The 22,480-nt window shown below is 36.8% G+C and overlaps 1 protein-coding gene across 1 annotated transcript in view; it reads left to right on the top strand.

Moving 5' to 3' along the window:
* LOC140158397 (uncharacterized) overlaps window positions 1–22,480 on the top strand; it is a 44,290-nt gene that overhangs the window by 1,707 nt on the left and 20,103 nt on the right. The window contains exons 2-21 of the mRNA XM_072181490.1: window positions 782–1,012; window positions 2,063–2,204; window positions 3,830–3,936; window positions 4,469–4,520; window positions 4,953–5,045; window positions 5,860–6,139; window positions 6,499–6,637; window positions 6,958–7,032; window positions 8,438–8,600; window positions 9,529–9,749; window positions 11,846–12,064; window positions 13,237–13,370; window positions 14,654–14,828; window positions 17,278–17,380; window positions 18,154–18,213; window positions 18,817–18,954; window positions 19,114–19,206; window positions 19,713–19,835; window positions 20,381–20,503; window positions 21,869–21,994. Of these exons, the coding sequence (XP_072037591.1) occupies window positions 2,192–2,204; window positions 3,830–3,936; window positions 4,469–4,520; window positions 4,953–5,045; window positions 5,860–6,139; window positions 6,499–6,637; window positions 6,958–7,032; window positions 8,438–8,600; window positions 9,529–9,749; window positions 11,846–12,064; window positions 13,237–13,370; window positions 14,654–14,828; window positions 17,278–17,380; window positions 18,154–18,213; window positions 18,817–18,954; window positions 19,114–19,206; window positions 19,713–19,835; window positions 20,381–20,503; window positions 21,869–21,994 (2,437 nt within the window). The 5' untranslated portion in view covers window positions 782–1,012; window positions 2,063–2,191. The remainder of the gene's footprint in view (window positions 1–781; window positions 1,013–2,062; window positions 2,205–3,829; window positions 3,937–4,468; window positions 4,521–4,952; window positions 5,046–5,859; window positions 6,140–6,498; window positions 6,638–6,957; window positions 7,033–8,437; window positions 8,601–9,528; window positions 9,750–11,845; window positions 12,065–13,236; window positions 13,371–14,653; window positions 14,829–17,277; window positions 17,381–18,153; window positions 18,214–18,816; window positions 18,955–19,113; window positions 19,207–19,712; window positions 19,836–20,380; window positions 20,504–21,868; window positions 21,995–22,480) is intronic.

The raw sequence follows: 22,480 nt of genomic DNA, 5'->3' as shown, positions 1-22,480 counted from the left end.
AAAATGGGGAAAAATTATGTACTTTTACCAGGCAAAAAAATTATATTTCTCTTCCTTGTTGACATGGTGTCTTCAGGAAAGAAATGAAGACCTAACTTTTGAGATGGTTTGTATATTTGAAGGTGCAAAATTAACCATATGGCACCCTATTTTACCATCATGTTCAGCAACGCATCATCACAAGTCTAGTCTTTTTAATTCTGTCTTTAATTATAATATGTGACACAATCTGGTCCATTGGGGCCAAACAGTGGCAGCGCTATGGGGAGGGGGGAAAGGGGCATTTTCCTTTCCCTCCAGTTTGTTATTTGTTATTCTATACTCAAATGCTGAAATAATACAAGTAATAATTGTCGGGGAGGGTTTCTGTCAACTTGAGTCGAAATAACAAGATAAAGTGAAAGAAACCCTACTGGTTATTTTAGCCATTTAACATTCAACATTCAACAATTCAGCCATAAAACATTCAACATTCAACAAATTGGCTGATTCAATTTTGGTGCAAGTTGGGACATGTGTAAACATTACAAATATGCTTACAAATCAGGTTTGAAAAAAAACAACCAATTTCATATTATAAGATCGTACATTATGGCTTTAAGTTTATCGTTGTAAATAAACCACATTACAGATAAATGCATCAAAAACTGATCTTTTTGATAAAAAAAAGTTTTTTAATTTTATGTTTTGGCCTTGAAAATGTCATAGAAAAATGCCTTTCAGTTTCTTTCCATATCACAGCTGTTCACTAGTCTGTTCAAAAATTGCAACCTAATTTCAGGGATAATTCAGGAGAAACTCAACTCAACCTGACAGTACCAGACACAATCACCAAGTGGATTGGCGGTGGGTTCTGTACATCACAGCAACATGGCCTTGGTGTGGCAGAGACATTCAAGATGCGTGCCTTCCAACCATTCTTTGTATCAACTAGTCTGCCATATTCAGTCATAAGAGGGAGGATATTCCTCTGAAGCTGACCATTTTCAACTATTTGGAGAAGTGTCTAGTGGTATGTGCAACTTTGATTGAATGAGTTATATTTAAGAAGTTTCTCTGCATGCTAGGAATAGGCTTCAACATAAAAAGTCTAAGTTCTGAGATAATATCAAATATCAAATATCAAGAGCTATCTTAAGAACCTCTGAACCAATAATAGGCTTGTTTGTACTCATTTTAATGCATTTTTCATGCTGATTCCAAATATGGTCATGGAAATTCACAATTCTGACATTTTTGAATTTAAAAAAAATTGAAACTTGTCGTCTGCAGTCGACACCCACGTGGAGAGAGTTAATGAGTGACTCGGGTTTTGGCAAGTTTTTATCATTTTGTCAAAAAGGTGAATCTTATAACAGACAGACCTGAAACTTTTCAGCATTTTAGCAGATTTCAGCTTTTTTTTTGTGGCTCAAATTGACAAATTTTATTTTTATTTTCAGCCCAATATGAGCTATTTACCCTCAATGTCACATTGTTTTTAGGTCTTTTTTATCATTATCAGCTTTTTTTACTAAAGGTCAGTTTCAGATCTGGACAGATATTCTAAGGTAGTCAGCTTTTAGCAATTTAAATTGCAATACCATTTAAACAGATTATGGAAAAAAACCAGATTTCATCATAGACCAAAAAACAACAACAATGTTTATCTCTCCAACCTGCATACATAAGTATGTGAATGCCATCCTAGCATGTAGCCCTAGGTGTTGAACCTTTTGTACAGGTTTTTTTAGTTACTAAAAAGCAGAGAAAAATATGCGGCAAAAAAAACAAGAAAAAGTGGGCTAAAAACAACCCCATTTTATTTTAATCCTTCGTAGCACTTTTTTTTTCTAAACAAAGAAAAATATAGGACATAGCTATTTTGCAAAATGTTTGAGAGATGACCTTTTTTGGCCTCGGATGTAAATGGTCATTTTTATACCACAACCTCATAACCCCCCCCCCCCATAAAAAAAACCCCAATTACAACAACAGTAACAACATTATTTCAGTGAAATGTGTTTTTTTAAATCTGTTCTGACTGTTAACCTAAGTGTATGTTACATTGTTTTCTCGTTAGGTACAAGTAAGCCTATCACCTTCAAATGACTATGATCTTCTGTCAGACAGCAGAGAACAGAATGTATGTGTTTGCGGTGGATTATCCGTACCTGTTGTGTTCAGAATCATTCCTAGAACACTGGGACAAATGCCAATAGAAGGTGAGATACAATTGGTTATTCCAGTTAAAATCCAATACACCACCTGTGGAAGACATGACCTTAATCGTCCATGCAGGGAGTGTAAATTTCAAATGGGATTATCTGAACTGGGGACTCCATTTGAAAACTACATCCCCTGTGTGTGGTGTTCCTTATTTGCCAAGTTATAAATAAGGCCAAAAAAAAAAAGGTTCGTCTCAAAGCTGACGCGCGCGGTTGTACAATCCCACGATTTGACAAAAAACAAATGCCGAAATTTTGCTTATTTCAAAAAAAAATTTGTTATAGTTTTTCCAGAAAAAAATCGTGAAAGTCAGACTTTTTTCTCAAAATTTTCTCGCCGTCATTCTAAACCAACTATCTCGCTTTTTAAGAAAGTTTCCAAGCAGTGCACTTACTATAAAAATGTTGCTTTATGCCATAAAAGTTCGCCGAATTCAATAAAATGCAGTTCCAACATCGCCAAAGTGCAGAATTCAACAGCATTGCAAGCACATGGATGAGTGTAAAAACTCAATAAAACTGACATTTCATTTCAAATGAGTTCAAGTTTAGGCCAAATATCATTATATTAATCGAATTAGTGGAATATTTTGACTATAAAACATAATTCATGGTCAAATTTTTGTCGCTTTTTCTTCGACTCACGCCGGGCCGGCAGTTCAGTGAGTTGTTCACAAATTACATGACAATCCAAACTGACCTAATCTGATCAACAGAGGGCCAGGTAGGCAATATTTTTTTATTTTTTTTTTTTTTTTATTATTTTCACATATTTTCGGGGCGGGGCCTACAAAATACCATGAAAAAAAAAATCGGAATAAAAAAATCGCATTTCGCATTTGTTTTTAAATTTCTCGTCAGCTTTGAGACAAACCTTTTTTTTTTTTTTGGCCTAACTGTTGCATCAAATTACTGTTGAGTTTAGTAAGAAGCCAATGAATCTCAATGATTGATTATTGTAACTCACTCATGAATGATAAGGAACATCTCACCCGTCTCCAGGTCCTTCAAAATAAATCCTCAGGCAACCCAGTCCCAGTCATTCCTCTCTTCTCCACACTCTCCACTGGTTGTCTGTTGCCCAAATGATCCAATTTAGGAGTCTTGTCCAGACATTCAAAGCCTTTCATACTCATTCACCTGGTTACATCTCTCCTTATTTTCAACCTCAGACGAGTACTACTTTCGGGCTCTGTTGCTTTTATATACTATCCAGAGAGGTTGCGTCAGCAATTTGTGGAATAAGCTGCGGCTACCTCAGACCACAAAACTTACTATGCACTTTGCACTGACTCTGCTGTAAATTTGAAGTACCTTGTTTCAAAAAACAAGCTGGCGATTGTGGCTTTCCAACTTCAGGGTCACACCTCTGGATTGAGTTTCCCACCACTGCCTGTGGTCAAGCAAATATCACTACCTTCAAGAACCTTCTTTAGACCTATCTCTTTCCCACTGTGTAGCTCTTTTCCTTTTCTTGTCTTTTCTCTTTAAGCGCTTTGCCTACACTGTATAAATCTCATCTTTTATGTTTATCTATAAAATATCAAACGAGTTGGACAGCAAAACTACATCGAAGACAAGGATGACATTGATCAAATCTTTCTTCTGCATTTTAATTTCAGTTTATGCCTTGTCTGTGACTAATAGTGACAGTGTATGTGGTAATGAGGTTGAAATGAGCGACAATACTGGATTTGGTGATGCTGTTAGAAGAGATCTCTTAGTAGAGGTAAGTACAATGTATATGTATCTTTTAGTTTATGTGACAACAATAGATAGACAAATAATTATAAGAAACATAAAAGGATAGTTGTTGCAGGCAAATTATTGAAAAAGGCACAATATGGATATTGGCAAGCTGCATTGCATGATATAAACTCAATGGAATTAATATTAAAAGTACAATCAAAATAAAAAATTCAAATTATAGTTGTAGCTCAATCGCACTCACCCAACACCTTATCAATGTGACATTTCTGTTTCAATGTTGTACCGTAAAAACTTGATAGCTAGTATATGTGCTTACTATCAAGCGCTTTTGAAAACATGAAATTGTACCATAATCCAGCGCAGCTCCAACTGAGCTAATGGTTGAGACACAAGTTTACTTGTTCATATATAACTATGTATATCGATGATTTGCTCAAAACCCTTTTGTGGATGGGGCTCTTCATCTTTGCATGTTTTAAAAGTGCTCGATAGTAAGCACATATGCTAACTATTGAGTTTTTATTGTTTGTGTTTCTCTTTATTTTTTACAGGCTGAAGGTGTAGAGCAGTTTGAAGCATACAGTAACTTTATATGCCCACGAGGTAAGTAATGTTAAAATTTTGTAGTTTTCATATTACAAAACCAAAATGTTGACACTGACCCGACAGTTTTGTATGTCTTGGATGACATACTTCTTCAGAGTGATTGGTATCCCATCATCCTCTTTGCTGGTGGTAACACAGGTCTATCCCTAGGGGTGTGGTCTTGAGGAGAGGGTCATACATATGACTTAAATGGTAGGCCACCTTGTTTCTGTTCATGATGGTAGGACCTCTCTTGCAAATCCAGATTGATTTTTTTTACAATAAAAAGGCCTTCAAAAGTTTTTTTTTTTTTTAAATGTACCTATGTGTGCTCTTTGGCTACTTGGATAATTTGAGCCTAGAGTGGGGAAATTAACCCTGTTATATGACGACTAATTTTAATACGTATATGTTTGTGATTTTTTTTATGTTTGTGATTTTTTTTTTCAGACTATGCCTACGGATCTTGGAAAGAAAAAGTGTACCTTGGTCTTCCTCGTAACTATGTGGCAGGCTCTCAGAGAGCAAACGTGGCAGTATCAGGTACAAAAAAATTAGAGGATGAAAGTTATGTAGGAAATTTTGAGATTTGGAGAAATAGAATATTTTGCATGCAATTGCATCTATGGAAGACAAAAATGTTGAACTTCAGATTATTTTCTGATTTCTTTTACCTGAGTATGTATATCTGTGTGAAAAGTACTGTTAAGCATGATATATTTGCTGCATTAAAATTTTGCATTTTGGAGAGAACCTGTGTTTCTGCGACATTTGTAAATTTCTGTAAAGGTCTATAATAAGAAAGAATATTCACATGCATGAAATTTTGCAAATTAACTGCACTTGCAAAACTGGCAAAATTTTCATGAATGTGAACATTTCATGCTTTACAGTGTTTTATATTATGATCTTATTTTATGGGATTCACAACATAATATTTTGTTAATTTGTGCAAAATTCATTCACAAGCTTTAATTTCTAGGCCTTTGTCTGAATTGGACCAAAATGTCATTGGTTTTTTAACTTGCAACCAAAATGTGCTTTTCAGACAAAATTAATGTTTGTGATTTTTAAATGTGTAAACTTACTTATAATAATAATAATAAAACACTTTTATAAAGCGCATTACATACAAGAACATATCCCAATGCGCTGAACAGTAAAATATCTTAAGTAAACTACAATAAATATATACAAAATGAATTCATGTTTAAAAAGACTTATGAGGTTACAGATTATGTATGTATTTTTCCTCCCACCTATGTACAACAGTATTTTTGCAGTATTTTAAGTTATGATCCGAATGTTCAAAGCAAATATCGCAAAAGAATATCACATCTCAAATTTGTCCTTGCAGGTGATATGATGGGTCCAACGTTTCAAAATCTTGACAATCTCCTTCGAGTACCCTATGGTTGCGGGGAGCAGAATATCGCTGCTTTTGCACCAAACATCATCACCCTTAATTACTTGAACAGCACTGATCAGTTGAGCTCTGAGCTGGAAACCAAGGCACTGAGGAATATAAAGCAGGGATATCAGCGCCAACTGAAATATAGAAGACAGGATGCGTCTTACTCAGGATTTGGAACCAGAGATCTAGTGGGCAGCACATGGTTGACAGCATTTACAGTCAGGTAGGGGCATGTACACAGTGGCGACACCAGAACTTTTTCCAGGGGAAATTGGGGAGCTTTTTGGAGACAGTGAATTTCAAGGGGTTTAATAATCATTACATTTTACAAAATCAGTTTAATTTGAAACATGGAGATAAAGCATGATGAGTTCCAGTGCTGTATAGTTGTGTGTCTTATTTAATGAACCCATAATCAAAACAAATCTACATGTTCCATTAGGACACCTTTACACAAAATGTTGTTGTCGAATACTGGAAATAGTGAGATTTGTTGTTACCATAAAAAGATGCTAGAATCATAAAAATACTCCTTTAACTGTAAATTTAGATTATTTCTTTGTTTTTTTGTCTCCCTGTCAGGACATTTGCACAGGCTAGTAAATATGTGTATGTTGATGAGCGTGACATGAATGTGAGCTTAAATTTCCTGCGAGCAATGCAGAATGAGGAGACGGGATGTTTTAGAACACAAGGCAGAGTTGCACATAAGGCTATGCTGGTAAGATATATTTTGAAGGAGATGTTTAACTTTAAAAGCCCTTTTTGACATTGGACTATTCCAGTTAAAATATATCATACACCATCTATGGAAGACATGACCTTAATTTCCTACACAAGGGTTTTTGATTTCAAATGGAGTCATCCATTCAGGTAACTCCATTTCAAAAGAGAGATGTGTGGGGAATCATAGAATGGTGTTTCAAAAACTAAATGACGTGTTGACTGTTGAAGTACTTTTAAGTTTAAAAACAATTCTCTGAACCTTCACAATTATAGTCTCATTATTTATTTAAATCTCAATATTTTATATTTGACCAGGGAGGAGCTAATGGTGATGTAACCATGACAGCATACATCATTACCACCATGTTACAAGCTGGAATTGCACAAGATGTAAGTTTTATCCATTGATATTTTTTATTATATTTATTACTTTAGTAGTAGACAAAGTAATTCTTATTTGGTTTCAAAGCTGCATCAGGTAACATCAAAATGATTGGAAATGTGACACCTTTTCCATCATTTTCAATGAAATTAAATTGGCAGTGTAGGAGCTTAACAAAGAGTGTTCAACAGAACAAAAAGGGATGTTATCATCATCTATTATTTACAGAGAGTCAGATTAGGCAGTCAACTTTCAGCATTACACATATAATATGACCCTCAAAAGTTCTGTAACAAACCAAAAAGGTTCTACAAAGGCCAAAAATGGGTCTACAAAAAGAACCCTTTAACAACCTAAAAGGGTTCTTAGTTTAAAGAATCCTTCTTCTTGAGGGTTCCATAGAGAGGACAAAAAAGTTCTTAAGGCATTTTAGAACCTCTATTTCTGAGAGTGCACCACTGAGGATATTGAATGGGTTCTCTGCAATATTTGGATCAAAACTCAATGTTCCTATGCCTCCACCGCGAGGCATACTGTTTTTGCAATTTCTGTGCTTCCGTCCGTCCGGATGCTGTATCTCGGGCATGGATGGGCGGATTGACTTCAGATTTTCAGGATAGGTGGGTCATGGTCAAAAACTCTGGATACTTTTTTTTGGGTTGGGTTCAAGGTCATATACTGAGGTCAAAGGTCATTTGAGGTCAAACAAGGTAAGTTGTCATATGAACAGTTCAAATCCTATTGCAACCAAACTTGAGTCATAGTTGCACTTTGTGAACCCTCATATATTGTTTGTGATTAAAGGTCATATACTGAGGTCAAAGGTCATTTGAGGTCAACTTGTAAAATACCATTATTTTGAGACTTTTGGGTAAAATTTGGTCTCTTATGAACAGTTTAAATCCTAATGCAACCAATCTTGTGTCATAGCTGCACTATGGAAACCCCATTATTTATTTATCGGAGGACATTTTGTATACTTCGTTGCATGTAGTCCTACAGGGGCCCATTTTCCGTGTTACCTCTTTTCTCGGAGGCTAGGGTAGCACGTTCCTCAAACTTGGTGGGTGGGTGCATCTTGACCACAGGCAGAACAAGTTTGTATTGGTTAGTGGGTCAAGGTCACCTGAGGTCATCCAGAGGTCATCTGAGGTCAAATTAGCAAAAACTGTCATATGGGCATGAAACTTGGTAGGTACAGTCAATATTTAGAGCCAAATTTTTGAAAGGTCATTCTGGGGCCATCTGGGGTCACACAGGGGTCATCTGAGGTCAAAATACTAAAATTGGATTTGTACTCATTTAAATTGCCCCATGGTGGAGGCATCCCATTTGACGCCTTTGCGTCGAAAACCGCAACGTTTCTAGTTTTAAATTCTTATTTGATGACATAACATTGTTATGTCTCACCAGGATCCTACTATTGTCAGTGGTTTGGAGTGTATAGCAGAGAGAGTTGAGAGACTCAATGATACATACACTATTGCCCAGACAGCCTATGCATTGGCACTAGCGCAAGATGAAGTCACATTACCCGTCATTATGGAGAAATTAGAAGGACTTGCTAAGGAATCAGGTGAGGGTAATAATCAGAAGAGGTTATTTTGAGTTGTTTACACCAGATGAGCCAACACTGATATCTGACAGGAAGATGATGACAATAATGTTGTTGTTGTTGTTGTTGTTGTTGTTGTTGTTGTTGTTGTTGTTATTGTTGTTGTTCAAGAGGTTATTTATCATTTACACCAGATGAGCCAACACTGATATCTGACAGGAAGATGATGACAATAATGTTGTTGTTGTTGTTGTTGTTGTTGTTGTTGTTGTTGTTGTTGTTGTTGTTGTTGTTGTTGTTAATGTTGTTGTTGATATAATGATGATGATGATGATGATTGATATAGACTGCGAGACCACTGTATTGTAATTATCCCTAACAGCACTAAATGCATCAAAATTTGCTATCATGGGCAAGGTGCTCCAAGCCTGAGGGGTTGGTGGCTCTAAACCTCTTTCCTTCTTCCATCTCCCTCCGCTCACAAAATCAGTTGCGTTAGGGTTAACCCTAACCACTCAGATTGGTATAAAACGCTACAGCACAACAAAATATACTACAGCACAAAGCTCCTGGCAGCTCAAAGCACCCGAGTGATGTAGGCAACACATAGGCACGAAAAGGATGGCCAGCCAGGTCACCACACATGGCTTGCTATCATGGGCAAGGTGGTCCAATTGTGAGGGGTCGATTGTTCTAAACCGGGCAGAAAGGACCAAATTTCTTTGCTAATTATTTTCTTTTCTTCCTCTATCTCCTTCCGCCCATAAAAACAGTTAGATGAGGGGCATACATTGATTTTTTATATATGCGTTTGATTTATTCAATGAAGCATAGACATTGTCTAAAATTATATAATATACATGACTTGTTTATTAGACAAGTCATGTATATTATGTAATTTTGCACATGAATGTAATAAAGTTATCATCAATATTACTTACCGTTCCAGATAATGGTGCTAAAAAATACTGGGAGACAAGCAGAGCCCTTCCATCCCGCTACTATTACGGTCATCAGCAAGCTGCGGCACAGAACATTGAGATGACAGCCTATGTGATACAAGCTATTCTAACACAAGATGACAGCCCAGAAGCCATTGTAAGAGCTCTTCCTGCTGTCAGGTGGTTAGTCCAACAACAAAACTCTCTGGGTGGATTTTCTTCAACACAAGTGAGTATGAGAAAGGTTTTTAATACAAGTCTCCACATATATTAATGACAGCCAGTGAAAAAATTTCACTGACCATTTAGGATTTGAACCTGCGACCTTCTGATCACCGGACCGATGCTCTACCACCTGAGCTAATGAGTCAGATGGAGAAGAGCAGTATTGAACTGAAGGCCGATAGATAATAACATCACTGCTCTTCTCCATCTGACTCATTAGCTCAGTTGGTAGAACATCGGTCCGGTGATCCAAAGGTCCCAGGTTCAAATCCTGGATGGTCAGTGAAATTTTTTCATTTCCCACATAGTTTAACTATTCAAAGTCCACACTACCCCTGTGGAAGATTTAGCTAAAGTCTTTCACAGAGGGACCCAACAAACACAAAAACGCGTTTTAAAAACGTTTTAAATAAGTTATATTTTGGCTTTTGGTTTAGGTAAAAAGCGTTTTAATAACATTAAAATGTCGGGTTATATAAAGGTCATGATAACGTTTTAAAAGCGTTTTGTATGAAAACACACTACAACAATATTTTTAAATGTTTTCATAAAATGTTATTGTAAGCTATTTTTGTAAACATTTTTGCCAAATATTGTGTCAATACTTAAATAACATTATGTTAAAATATTTGAACCCAGCAAACACAGAAATGTTCTTAAAATGTTTTTTCAAAACCTTTTAATAACATTTAAATGTCGGGTTATATAAAAGGTCATGAAAACGTTTTCAAAAGCGTCATTGAAAATATTTTGGGCAAACATTTTTACGCAAAAATATTTTTTCAACTAAAATAACATTCTGTTTAGAATGTTTTGTATCAAGTTTTCAAGAATGTTTTTTGGAATGTTATTAAAACATTTTTATACCCTGTATATAACCCGACATTTAAACGTTTTCTGTAAAACATTTTTGCTGAGCAGTAGATTATCAAAAAATGTTTTTTAAGGTTATGAAAATGTTTTGTACTCTTAATATACCCTTTATATAACCCGACATTTAAACATTTTCTGACAACCTTTTATAACCTTTTGCGAATGATGTCGAAAACGTTTTGTGTTTGCTGGGGAATATGAGTTTCAAATAGAATAGACAATTGGGTAACTTCCATTTGAAATACTCACACAAGTTGTGGAAAATATAGGTAAAGCCATTATACAGGGGGAGTATGGGTTTCAAAATGATGAACCCTGACCAATTACACTTGAAAAACATACTCCCCCTGTGGTAGATATTTCCAAAATCTTCCACAGGGGTAATGTGTCACAAAAACTGGACCATAATGACATCAATAAATTTAGGCCATGGTATGAAAGCTTTGATGCGGCTTTTTTTGCATTTGTAAGGATATGATATATTCCTCAGGCAGTGCCTGATATGAATCAAGGTAAAATTAGCTCATTTGTTGAAATTTTATGAGATATGTGATTTTTGCCTATTCAAAACCCTAAAACCCAGGAGCTTCTGGGAGGGTTTGCTCCTGGACCCCCACCTGGGGACGTTACCCCTGCACCCCACCAGGTTCCCTAAGGCGACCCCTGGACCCTTGCCATTACGTGCTTGGTTGCACAAGTGCTCCCTTGCAATATGTGTTCCGTTTCTGGGGTTGGCAGGTATGTGCATAGATGCACACGAAATATCCTCATCAACACATTGACATCACTGCCACAGTGGGGTGAAAATGGTATAATAATTGTTCTAGTGTAATTGTTTTTGTCTATCTATATCAAATTCAGGGAACTGATCCTGGCTGTGATGGTTATTCTATAATAATGTTGGCTGATTAGGGTACTGCACCTGTATAGAACTTTGCCCTGAATGATACCAATGCTTTATTCTGTGTGTTTTGTATGAAAGTGGTCCAAGGACCAGGCGCGTAGCAAGGTGACAAAAAGTGGGGCGCCCAAAGTTTACACGAAGCTGCAAAAAGTGCAAAACAGTGCAAAACTTGTACAAAATGCAAAAAAGTGGGGCGCCCGCCTCCCAAGGATTCTCTGTAAAGTCCAATAATCTAGTAATTGTGCTTTATCAATCTATGGCTTTTATTAATGAAAGAACATTCAGATATAGATTAAACAAATGATATACTTGCTTAATTCCAGGACACTATAATTGCTCTCAATGCCTTGTCAGAGTATGCTAGCAGGACCTACGATAAAAACACCCGTATTGTGTTTAATATGCACGCACAACCCAGCAGTCAACGGAACCAACTTGTCATCAATAGATCTAATCGTCTCATCCAGCAAGAATGGCAGTTACCGGATGTTCCTGGATCGGTGAAATTCCATGCACGAGGAGCTGGTTGTGCATTAGCTAAGGTAAATACTGATATAAAATTGGTTTGATTGAGCCCATACATTAGAACTCAATAGCAAGACATGTTTAGTTCTTTTACTCATTGTTAAGTCAAGTTAGCACAGTTGATAGGGCCTCAGTGCTTGGAAAATGTTCCTGTGAAAATAATTGCGTTAACTTGAAATTCCCCTGGATAAGGAACTAGCTGCTTAATTGGCTTGGTTTATACTTGCCTGTTACTCGAGGAGCTGATCCTGGTTGTGATGGTTATATGTGGGTAGATTAGGGTTCTGCACCTATAATAATAATTATTATTTTATTTGAACAACGCTCTTGAAATAGCAGCATTTGTCTACATGATGATGCATTCATGTACAATTTTACGATGATATTATAAGATATAGAAAAACATAAAGATGTAAAAGTAACAAGAGAAAATTAAACAACTACAACAATATTTAAAACAGTGAAAACTCATAATTTAAAATAGAAACAAAAATAAAAACTTGGATGCTGTGAATGGTGACCCAGGCTCAACAGCACTATGTTTAAGCCACTGAATTGAGTGAGGGCGTAGGCAAAATGTAGGATTAGCGATCAAGCAGGTAGTGCGACGGGTGTATGACAGATCGAATGGGATTGTACATAGAAAATAACTATATGAATGTAGTGTTACATAATGAAGAGCCGGGTATTAAACATGTAAAGGATAAAATAAAAGATTGTTGACTTACTTTTTACAATTATTGCGTATAACCCAGGCTCTTTTAAAAAACGATTTACATGTTGAGTCAAAAATACTTAACATTAACAGTCAACATCAATATTACAAACATCAATAAAATAATCACTATATTGAGCTGCATTCCTGAATGCTGTTTATAAGGTGTGTGGTTTATAAGGTGTGTGGTTTATAAGGTGTGTGGTTTATAAGGTGTGTGGTTTATAAGGTGTGTGGTTTATAAGGTGTGTGGTTTATAAGGTGTGTGGTTTATAAGGTGTGTGGTTTATAAGGTGTGTGGTTTATAAGGTGTGTGGTTTATAAGGTGTGTGGTTTATAAGGTGTGTGGTTTATGAGGTGTGTCTTGGACCGTAGTGATCTGCGAAAATCTCTCAAGTGTGTAGAGGCATGTAGATTGGCATTGTGCACTATAAATCTACAAATCTAATTTAATTTAATTTTTTTATTCACCAGACGGAGGTGACATATAATATAATGCCATCGGAGAGTGAGGATGGACCATTCTTCTTATCATATGAGTTATCATCATATCCTGGTGGTAGAGCAAGTGAAGCATGCTCCAATTATCTTATGAACATCTGTGCAAGGTAACATTTATTGCCCTCCCAACTGATTCTTATCCAGCAGACAATAAAAACAACAAAACGTCTCATGATTCTTATCATAATTGTAGCTAACGTAATGTTGGCAATATTGATAACCAATTTTTGTCTGTTAAATAAAAAGCAATTTTTGACTTGTAAGTTGTATAGTGATGAAACTTCATGACCGGTCTGATAGAACATGATGAATAATTCATAACCTCATTAATAAACGCGATGCGTGCGATCCAATTACATTTAGTTATTTGTGAAAACGCGAACGCAAATCGAGGTCATTAATATCTCACAATTGACCGCAAAATGCGTAATTGTTCCAATGGCGCACTCAATTGACCGGCGTTTGCGTGTTGTTGTCGTCGAACAAACTGCTTGCGCTGGCTGCCGTATTTGGATTGCGCGCTACCATATTTGCACAGATTGTGATCGCACTTTTGTTATTGGTCGTCCTGTTTTAGCCTGATCGATTTTTGGAAAGGAAAGATGTAAAAATAATCTATTTTTACAAACTTTTGAGCAAAATTTTGTGTTATTTTGTAAAGTGAAGAGATCAAAGTGACGGTTATGAATGAGGTTAATAACTTTGCATCGGTAATATGTCGGGCATTGAGAAAAATCTAAACATTTTGCTTTGGACCTCGGAATATCCCTCGGGGCTATCCCCTCGGGATATTCCTCGGTTCCAAAGTCAAAATGTTTAGATTTTTCACAATGCCCTCCAAATAACCGATGCGCAGTTATTAACCTCTAAATGGTACAGCAATGGTAGTTTTGATTCAGGTGCATAAGGCACCAGAACCAAATTTCTTCGATCTTTGGATAGACCGTCGATGCTGCTTTGTTACTTGTTATTAATGAACAATCAACTAATTAATCAGAATTTATATTAAATTTGTATTGGTCAATATCAATACCTGCTAAGATTCATATGTTATCACAACTTACAATCGGTTTATTCATTCCAAAGGTCAAAAGCCCAGTTATTGACAAATCTGTCCTGTGTATGTTTGTTTGTTTGTTTGTTTGTTTGTTTTATTTCTTCTTTAACCTGGGACACTCAATCAGTTGAAAACACAATTAATCATCTGTTCTTCCTTGAGGCCCAGGGAAAAACCTTATGTAGAATAAGGTCCCAAAATATGCTTATTTAGCAATAAGTTGCATCCTGTCTATCCCCAAGTTTGTCCACAAATATTTTCCATCTGCCAATGCACCACCCCACTGGTTAACCCCACTGTTTTAATCCTGTTTACTTTATTCACTTCTCCAAGGTACACTGGGACAGATGGTGACAAATCCAACATGGCTGTCTTTGATGTCAAAATGATGACCGGTTTCACTCCTGATAAAGTCACACTAAAAGCTCTGCAAGACACTGAAGCTGGACCAGTGAATTTCAAGAAATTTGAGATTCAAGGCAAATCAGTCCTGTTCTACTTTGATGAGGTGGGTGATAATTATTATTAAGAGAATAAAGATATTGGTTTTAGCTGCTGTCGTGCATCTATCATCTCATATAACACAGGCAACATCATCATTTTAAGTAAAACAACGAGGCAAAGCCACTTTTCAATTTAATGAAAAGTGGCTCCAAACAGTAATTGTTTAAAAATAGAAATCATATGACTTGAATATTCTATTCTACACAGTAAATAATACCAGGGGCTGAAGCAACTTGCACATAGAACTGAAATGTGAGTTTCTCCATCCCAGCCCCTGGGATTTTCATCCCCATAGGGAACCTGGCTTGTGAAATGAAAGTTTATCCTCCCTTACAATACAGGAGGAATGTTTCATTTTTTCATCTTTTTCTTATCGTGTCCACACATGTTAGATATTGTGTTTCAGCCAGAGCTGACACAACTCTTAGCAGTATCATTGTTCTCTGCAAGGTACTCAGGTATGTACTCTTGCTCCAATAGAGGCCGTCAGCCTTTCGCCATCTTGTGGGTACAAATGATCTGTGTGTTCATGCGTCGGACACTACGCGCAGGGCGCAGCTTGTCACGCAGCTGTTATCGCACATCAACGCTGTGATTTTGCTGTTCACGCATGGAGATCGATCGACCATCACAGCGCGTACCCACAAGATGGCGGCATATGACGTCACACTGACGGCCTCTATAGAGGACATCTCCATAGGTGCTCCATGGTTTGTGGTTCAATTTCACATACGCTGGTCACATCTGTAGTGTTTAGATATCTCTTCTTCTTTACATTGGCCAATACCAGCTCTCAATATGTCGAGGCATCTCCATTCAGCCCAGCTAGAGTTGTCATCAGCAGGAAGTGCACTTCTGAACATGGATGTTGTTGATGGAAGATTGGCTAGCCGCTCTTCCCATTAGGTAACTCTGGTACATTCACTTCATCACTTGGTTCAACTTCGTTGAGGAAAGGTTTCAACACTGAAGAGATGAGTAGCAACTGCCCTGAATGGATCCTCAAATATGAGGATAATAAAGTTTATTGTATTTATACAATAAACAAATTTACCTCCTGTGAAAGAGTCTAACCCTGGTTCATAGCTTGTGCTTGGACAAATCAATATGATTGATTTATTGATTGGTTGCCTAGTATTGGCTTTATATAAGGACCAATGAGGTTTAAGGTCTATTGTTGGAAGTAGCCAATGGGAAGTGGTTAATAACCTTCTGACACTGCCAGTGGTTCAGGGATTAGGCACATTTTATCTGTCATGGAAGGAGAAGGTTGTGTCTCCAATGTGAAGAAAATTTTCCCACCCACCACACCCAAAACTTAGGTCATATCCCAGTATTCAATACCTTTGTGGACAGTCAACAGGGAGCATTCAATTTGGCTGGGAAGGTATCCATATCGTACAGGGTATAGAGGTACATAGACCTAAAGGGTATTGCAGTCTGCGTTTTAATGGTAGCTTCTGGGCATGGGCAAATTACCAGGAAGAGGGCGGTTAAGCTGACCAAGGGAGAGGATTCAATAAGTGCACATTTTAACTTCTCTTGGAGAGGTTAGGCCACATTTGGGTATACAGATCTAGGTGTTCAGGAAATCCCTTTAAAAAGGGTTCTGTAGCTTGCCGGTTAATACATTGCTATTAACTTCTTTAAAAAGTTGGGCCACACTTGGCGAGTGTGGAAAGGGCTTGAGAATACCCTGGAGGGCCCAGTATCTTACATGAAATTAATTTGGGTTAACTTCTCTGCAAGAAGAGGAGTTGGGCCACACTTGTGTGTGGGCCAGGGAAATTCCCCGGAGGGCCCCGTATCTTATGAGGAATTAATTTGGGTTAACTTATGCGAAAAGAGAAGTTGGGCCACACTTGCATGTGTGTAAAGGGGCTGAGGAAATTCCCTGGAGGGCCCCGTAGCTTACGAGGAATTTGGGTTAACTTCTTTGCGAGACAAGAAGTGGGGCCACACTTGCATGTGTGCAAAAGGGCTTGGGGTAATACCCTGGAGGGCCCCATATTCATTAATTCATTTTCATTCATTCATTTCTTTCATGCATTTAAAATGTATTGTACAAGGAATTAACTTGGGTTAACTTCTCAGACTTCTCTCTGAGAAGTTGGCCCCGTATTAAATTCATTCATTTTCATTCATTCATTCATTCTTCATTGCATTTCATTTATACATCTTACAAGGAATTAATTTTGGTTAACCCCTCTATGATAAGATAAGATTGGGCCACACTTTGTGTGTGTGCAAAAGGGCCAATTCTGGTTTACAAATAAATGGAGATACTCCTGACAGATATGCCAGCAAAACTTTGAGTAAAATGTGCCTCATTTCATCTGGGGGTAATTGCAAAATTATGCAAAAGTTTGTCAATTAGTCAACAGTTGGACTTTCCACATTTTTTGGTCTGCTCTGCCTGTATGAATATTATGGTTCGCCTTCTTTCGTTTCAGATTACCAGAGATCAAACTTGCTTTGTATTTGGTTTTAAGAAAGAAATCGATGTGAAGGATCCTAAACCGGGTGTGATTAGAGTATATGATTACTATGAAAAAGGTTTGTATAAATACATTGGACTATGGCAAATAATTTTAATATTATAAAAAAGATTGAACTGCAAAGACCTTTAATGAAAGCAAGTAATTTGTTATTTAAAGGACCATTAGGCCAAAATAAAGGTTGTATGCTTTTCTTCCACTGACCAACCCTAATCTGGAAAATCTTGTAAAATGTGGTTTTTTATTTATTTATTTTTATTTATAACATTCGGCCGAAGCCACGCTAATCCCAATAGTGCTCAGAGGCTACTAAATTTAAAGGACGCCATCCGGATATGACGGGACAGGGATATGGGAAGAGTTCCGATTTTAGATGCAGGAGGAAAACCGGAGCACCTGGAAAAAAACCTGCGAGGACGAGCATGGTTTTCTTTGTTTTTCTGTCAAAATGAATACCGACCCTAATTTTGGAAATTCCAGAAAAAGTTTTTTGTCTTTCAACATTTTGAAATCCTTAAAAGTTTTTTACAATTCTACACACTTCTAAACTGTTTTAAAGACACAAATGAAGTGGTATACATTGGAAAAATATCCCAATTCACTACTATTTCTAATCGATATATTCAAAAATTGTATTCATCTATTGCTATGGTAGTTAATCCTCTTACTACGTCATTTCTACAGTGATATGATAGATCCTGACTAATTTGGTTGTGTATTAGGTTTAAATAGATGGGCATGAAAGATCATGAGACCTTGGGAATTGTTAATTTGTAAGTTGAGATGTTGGTTTTTAATCTGCAATAACAAAATCGCTCTTTTTCCCCCCAGATGAAGAAGTGTCTAGGGTCTATACCCTTCCTTGTGGTGAAGAGGGAACAGTTACAACACGTAAGTTAGCAGCATGGATACTGATATTGGACTGTCATTCTTGACATTTGCTTAAAAAGCTACCTTTTTCCGAGTCTTGGTTAGCAGTGATATAGCTTGCGACACCATCACAGCATCTTCATTCAGCGTAGTGTTTGAGATGAAGACACTAAAACCTATGCTTAACAGGGACACCGTATATGACCTGCCCACCATGTACAATGATCTGCTGACACTTGACCACCCAAGTGACCGGAGGATTGTAAACACTACGCTGAATGAAGACGATGTGATGTCATCGCAAGCTATATTGCTGCTAACCAAGACTCTGAAAAAGATAGCTTTTTAAGCAAACACGAAAGTTGCTTAAATATAAAAAAAAATGACTGAATTTGTGTTTCTTGTCCTTTCCTTTTTCCATTTTTGTCAGAGCTTTTAAACTATTTAGTATAATGAATAAAAGTTAGAGATACCATGTTTGAGGAGACTTTAAATATTAACTCTAAAAAAATTACCAATTAGACACTGAATGCAAGCTAACATGTGACAGCTTACAACCTCAAAATTTGAAAACAAGATATGAATTCTTAAATTTGAAAGAATTTTACATAATTGATGTTTCAGCCGTTGATGAGAACTTATGCGAGGCTAACCCAGACCTTTGTCCAGAAGGCACTCGATGTGTAGATGAGTTCCGTAGCTACAGATGTGAAATAGCCTGTCCAGAGGGTTATAGTCTCAATGAGAAGGGACAATGCTTAGGTGAGTTCATTTGAGTAATTGTAACTCAGTCAGGGGGCACTCGATGTGTAGACGAGTTCCGTAGCTACAGATGTGAAATAGCCTGCCCAGAGGGTTATAGTCTCAATGAGAAGGGACAATGCTTAGGTGAGTTCATTTGAGTAATTGTAACTCAGTCAGGGGGCACTCGATGTGTAGACGAGTTCCGTAGCTACAGATGTGAAATAGCCTGCCCAGAGGGTTATAGTCTCAATGAGAAGGGACAATGCTTAGGTGAGTAATTGTAACTCAATCAGAAGGCACTCGATGTGTGGATGAGACTAGATGTGAAAAAGTTTTCTCGGAAGGTACGTTGCAGATTTGCTGAGAAGGGTAAATACTCAGATAAAGTAATTTGGGTAATTCTAACTTGGCCCCATGGAGCTCTATATGTAGATGAGATCTGTATCTATAGATGTGAAATAGGCTGGAAATGCATGAAAAGGTACTGAGAAGGGACAATGCTGAGGTGAGTTAGGACCATAGTTCCATAGCTATGGTGTAAAAGGTGAGTTCAGATATTTTTTGTAGAAAATGGTTTTTGCCAAACTACTTCAAAATGGATCAATAAAGATAAATAGATGCATTCGTCAGTTATGACTTATAAGTCATTGGCCAAATCACTGTTTAATCTTTTGAATAGACATTCTTGTTGGTGACACTGGCATTTAGTGCTTATGTACTGTGTTTGTCTGTTACTTTCATTATACCATACACTTGTCATTCGTAATCCTATGTAGATACCGATGAATGTTCAGAAGATGATGAGCTGTGTGCTGGAGGAGAATGTATCAACCTGTTGGGTAACTACAGATGTGAATGCCCTAAAGGGTATTTCCTAACACCAGATAAAAAATGTGAAGGTATGTTTGATATATTTCATAACAAACATGTGAAAAATTGGGATTGATTTGAAATACACAGATGTATGAATTGTTATATGGTGGGTCTATGTCCATGGGGCTGGGGTTGGTGTGTGTGCTCTCTTAATGTCAAAAAGTGACACACTCTCTCTCCAAAAGTGTGTGAAGAGTGAAACCACTCCTAAAAGAGTGCAAACATTGTTGTCTTTGTATGTAATTCAAAAACAACATAAGTCCAGCATATAAAATGACCCCCTGTAAAGTTTCTGAAATGCTAATTGTCATACCTAATACAGTTTAACCCACTTATTATTTGCATGCATATGTAAAACTTACTGTATTGACCAGGTAAATCTAATTGAAGGAATTGAAATGATACATGTTTTTTTTTGTTTTCTCAAAATCACTTTCTGTGGACTTGGGTGGGTTTTGTATTCATGTATTCAATTGTAAGGAATAATAATAATAATAAGGAATAATGACAGAAACCAACTGTGCAAATCTAATTGAGATAATAAATACATGTGTTGTAAATTGTGTTTCAGATCGAGATGAATGCGATGAATATGGCATGTGTTATGGAGGAAACTGTACTAATACTCTTGGCAGCTATTTCTGCACTTGCAGAGGAGGATTTAATGTTTCTGAAGATAGATTATCCTGCCGTAGTAAGATTTTTGTCATATTATGCTTATTTCTTTTAAAGTGGGAAATTAGTATGGAAACTGATTCATTAATTGGATTTTTTAGTTGTTTTCCTCACATAGCATGAGATGTACTCCTTATGCCAGATAAATAAGACACTAATTTTTTTAAGGATTAAAACAGATAATCTTGTTTGGCCAAATGAAACAGAGCTCAATCCTAAACCTTTAGTTAGTCTAACTGACAATAAATTTCAGACTTTAATATTTGGTCAATTATTGGAAATAAAAGCCAAAACCATACATTTTTAGGGTGTTTTTTTATAATGCTATGACAATCAGGCCCAAAGCCATGTACTAAGACTAATTTCAGGTTATGCATTCTAATTTTTGGAAAACACATTTTGTAATATCTTTTATAATCAATTATCATCAAAATTAACATAAAAAATAAATTTCTGAGCAAACTCTTATCCTATACTCCAAATATTGAATGGTTAGTCTTTTGCCAAGTCTTTGAATTATGTGACTACAATTGTAAGAAATCATGCAAAATTGCATATTTTTAGCCCATTTTCCCTCCAATTGCAAAATTATTAAAATTTGAATTTCATTGCCAGTTAGAACTAACGAGAGGATTAGTATTCAGTTATGTTTCATTTGGCAAAACAGGATTAATATGTTTTTAATCCAAAATTTTTTTTCTGAAATAGTAGTATCAGCATTCCTGTTATGGTTATCAGGTGCATTTGGCTATTCCAGTTGAAATCCATACACCCCCTACAGAAGACATGACTTAAAATCTCTCATACCAGTGTAGATTACAAATGGAATCACACATTCTGGTTGCCCCATTTGAAATTCACACTCCCTGTATGGAAGATTAAGGTCAGGTCTATGGAACTATGGAATTCAACTGGAATAGCCCATAGTCCGGACCTTCTTTACTAATGGAATGAGAACTGTATGGAAATCTCAGGCTTGCATTATTTATATCCGATCCTTGCATATATTTAAAATGTGTCTCGCATTGTCTTATGCCCTGCTAGGGTGAAGCATTATATAGGCAGCACCCTTCTTCATTATTTGAAAAAAATATGCATTTACTTTTAATATGTGACATGATCAAGGGGAATGAGTCACATGTCGGCCCTGGTCGAAAATAAGTTTTACACATGTTTCTAAAGAGGAGATTTAGAGCTTTCAGAAACTGAAAACCCCATGTTGATACGACTTTTCTTTGTGAAGTTACGTCAATTTATCAATCGCTGAAAACAATATAAAACAAAAGAATTTTAACACTTTCTTTGCCAATATCTCAAAATCAATTATTAGCGACATCCGACTAATTTCCCTTGATCGTGTCACATATGTCTTTTTGTATAACAGATATTGATGAATGTGCAACAGCAACAGAAGATCTATGTCCCCCTGGAAAGGTGTGCCGTGATACATTGGGCACCTATAATTGTGCCTGTCCATATGGATACAGAGAGATGGGATCCGGATGTAGAGGTTTGTATTAGGCAGCTTTTGATATTTGATTTAATGTAACTGACAAGTTACATCTGGCAGCTATAGTTGCTTATGTCTATATGGATACAGAGAGATGGGATCTGGATGTAGAGGTTTGTATTAGGCAGCTTTTAATATTTGATTTAACGTAACTGACAAGTTACATCTGGCAGCTATAGTTGCTTATATCTATATGGATACAGAGAGAAGGGAAGTGGAGTATCTCATCTCAAGTTAAGAGTAACGCCTTGTTGGATTTCACAGTTGCATATTCCAATCATTGCATTTACGCTGTTGCACCGCCAGCGTGCAGACAAATCGCCCTTCTACACGTGTGTACCCTTGGTGGGATTAGGTTAGTACATGTTGGCGATTCAAATATGTCACAGAGAAATCCGACATGGCGTTACTCTCAACTTGAGACAAGACAGACTATAGAGGTTGGGAGGTTAAGAAAGAGTTAGGCTTGACACCAAAAGAAGTAGC

Source organism: Amphiura filiformis, chromosome 8 (assembly GCF_039555335.1).
Source record: "Amphiura filiformis chromosome 8, Afil_fr2py, whole genome shotgun sequence".
Classification (NCBI taxonomy): Eukaryota; Metazoa; Echinodermata; class Ophiuroidea; order Amphilepidida; family Amphiuridae; genus Amphiura; species Amphiura filiformis.
This window is presented reverse-complemented; position numbering and strand designations above follow the sequence as displayed.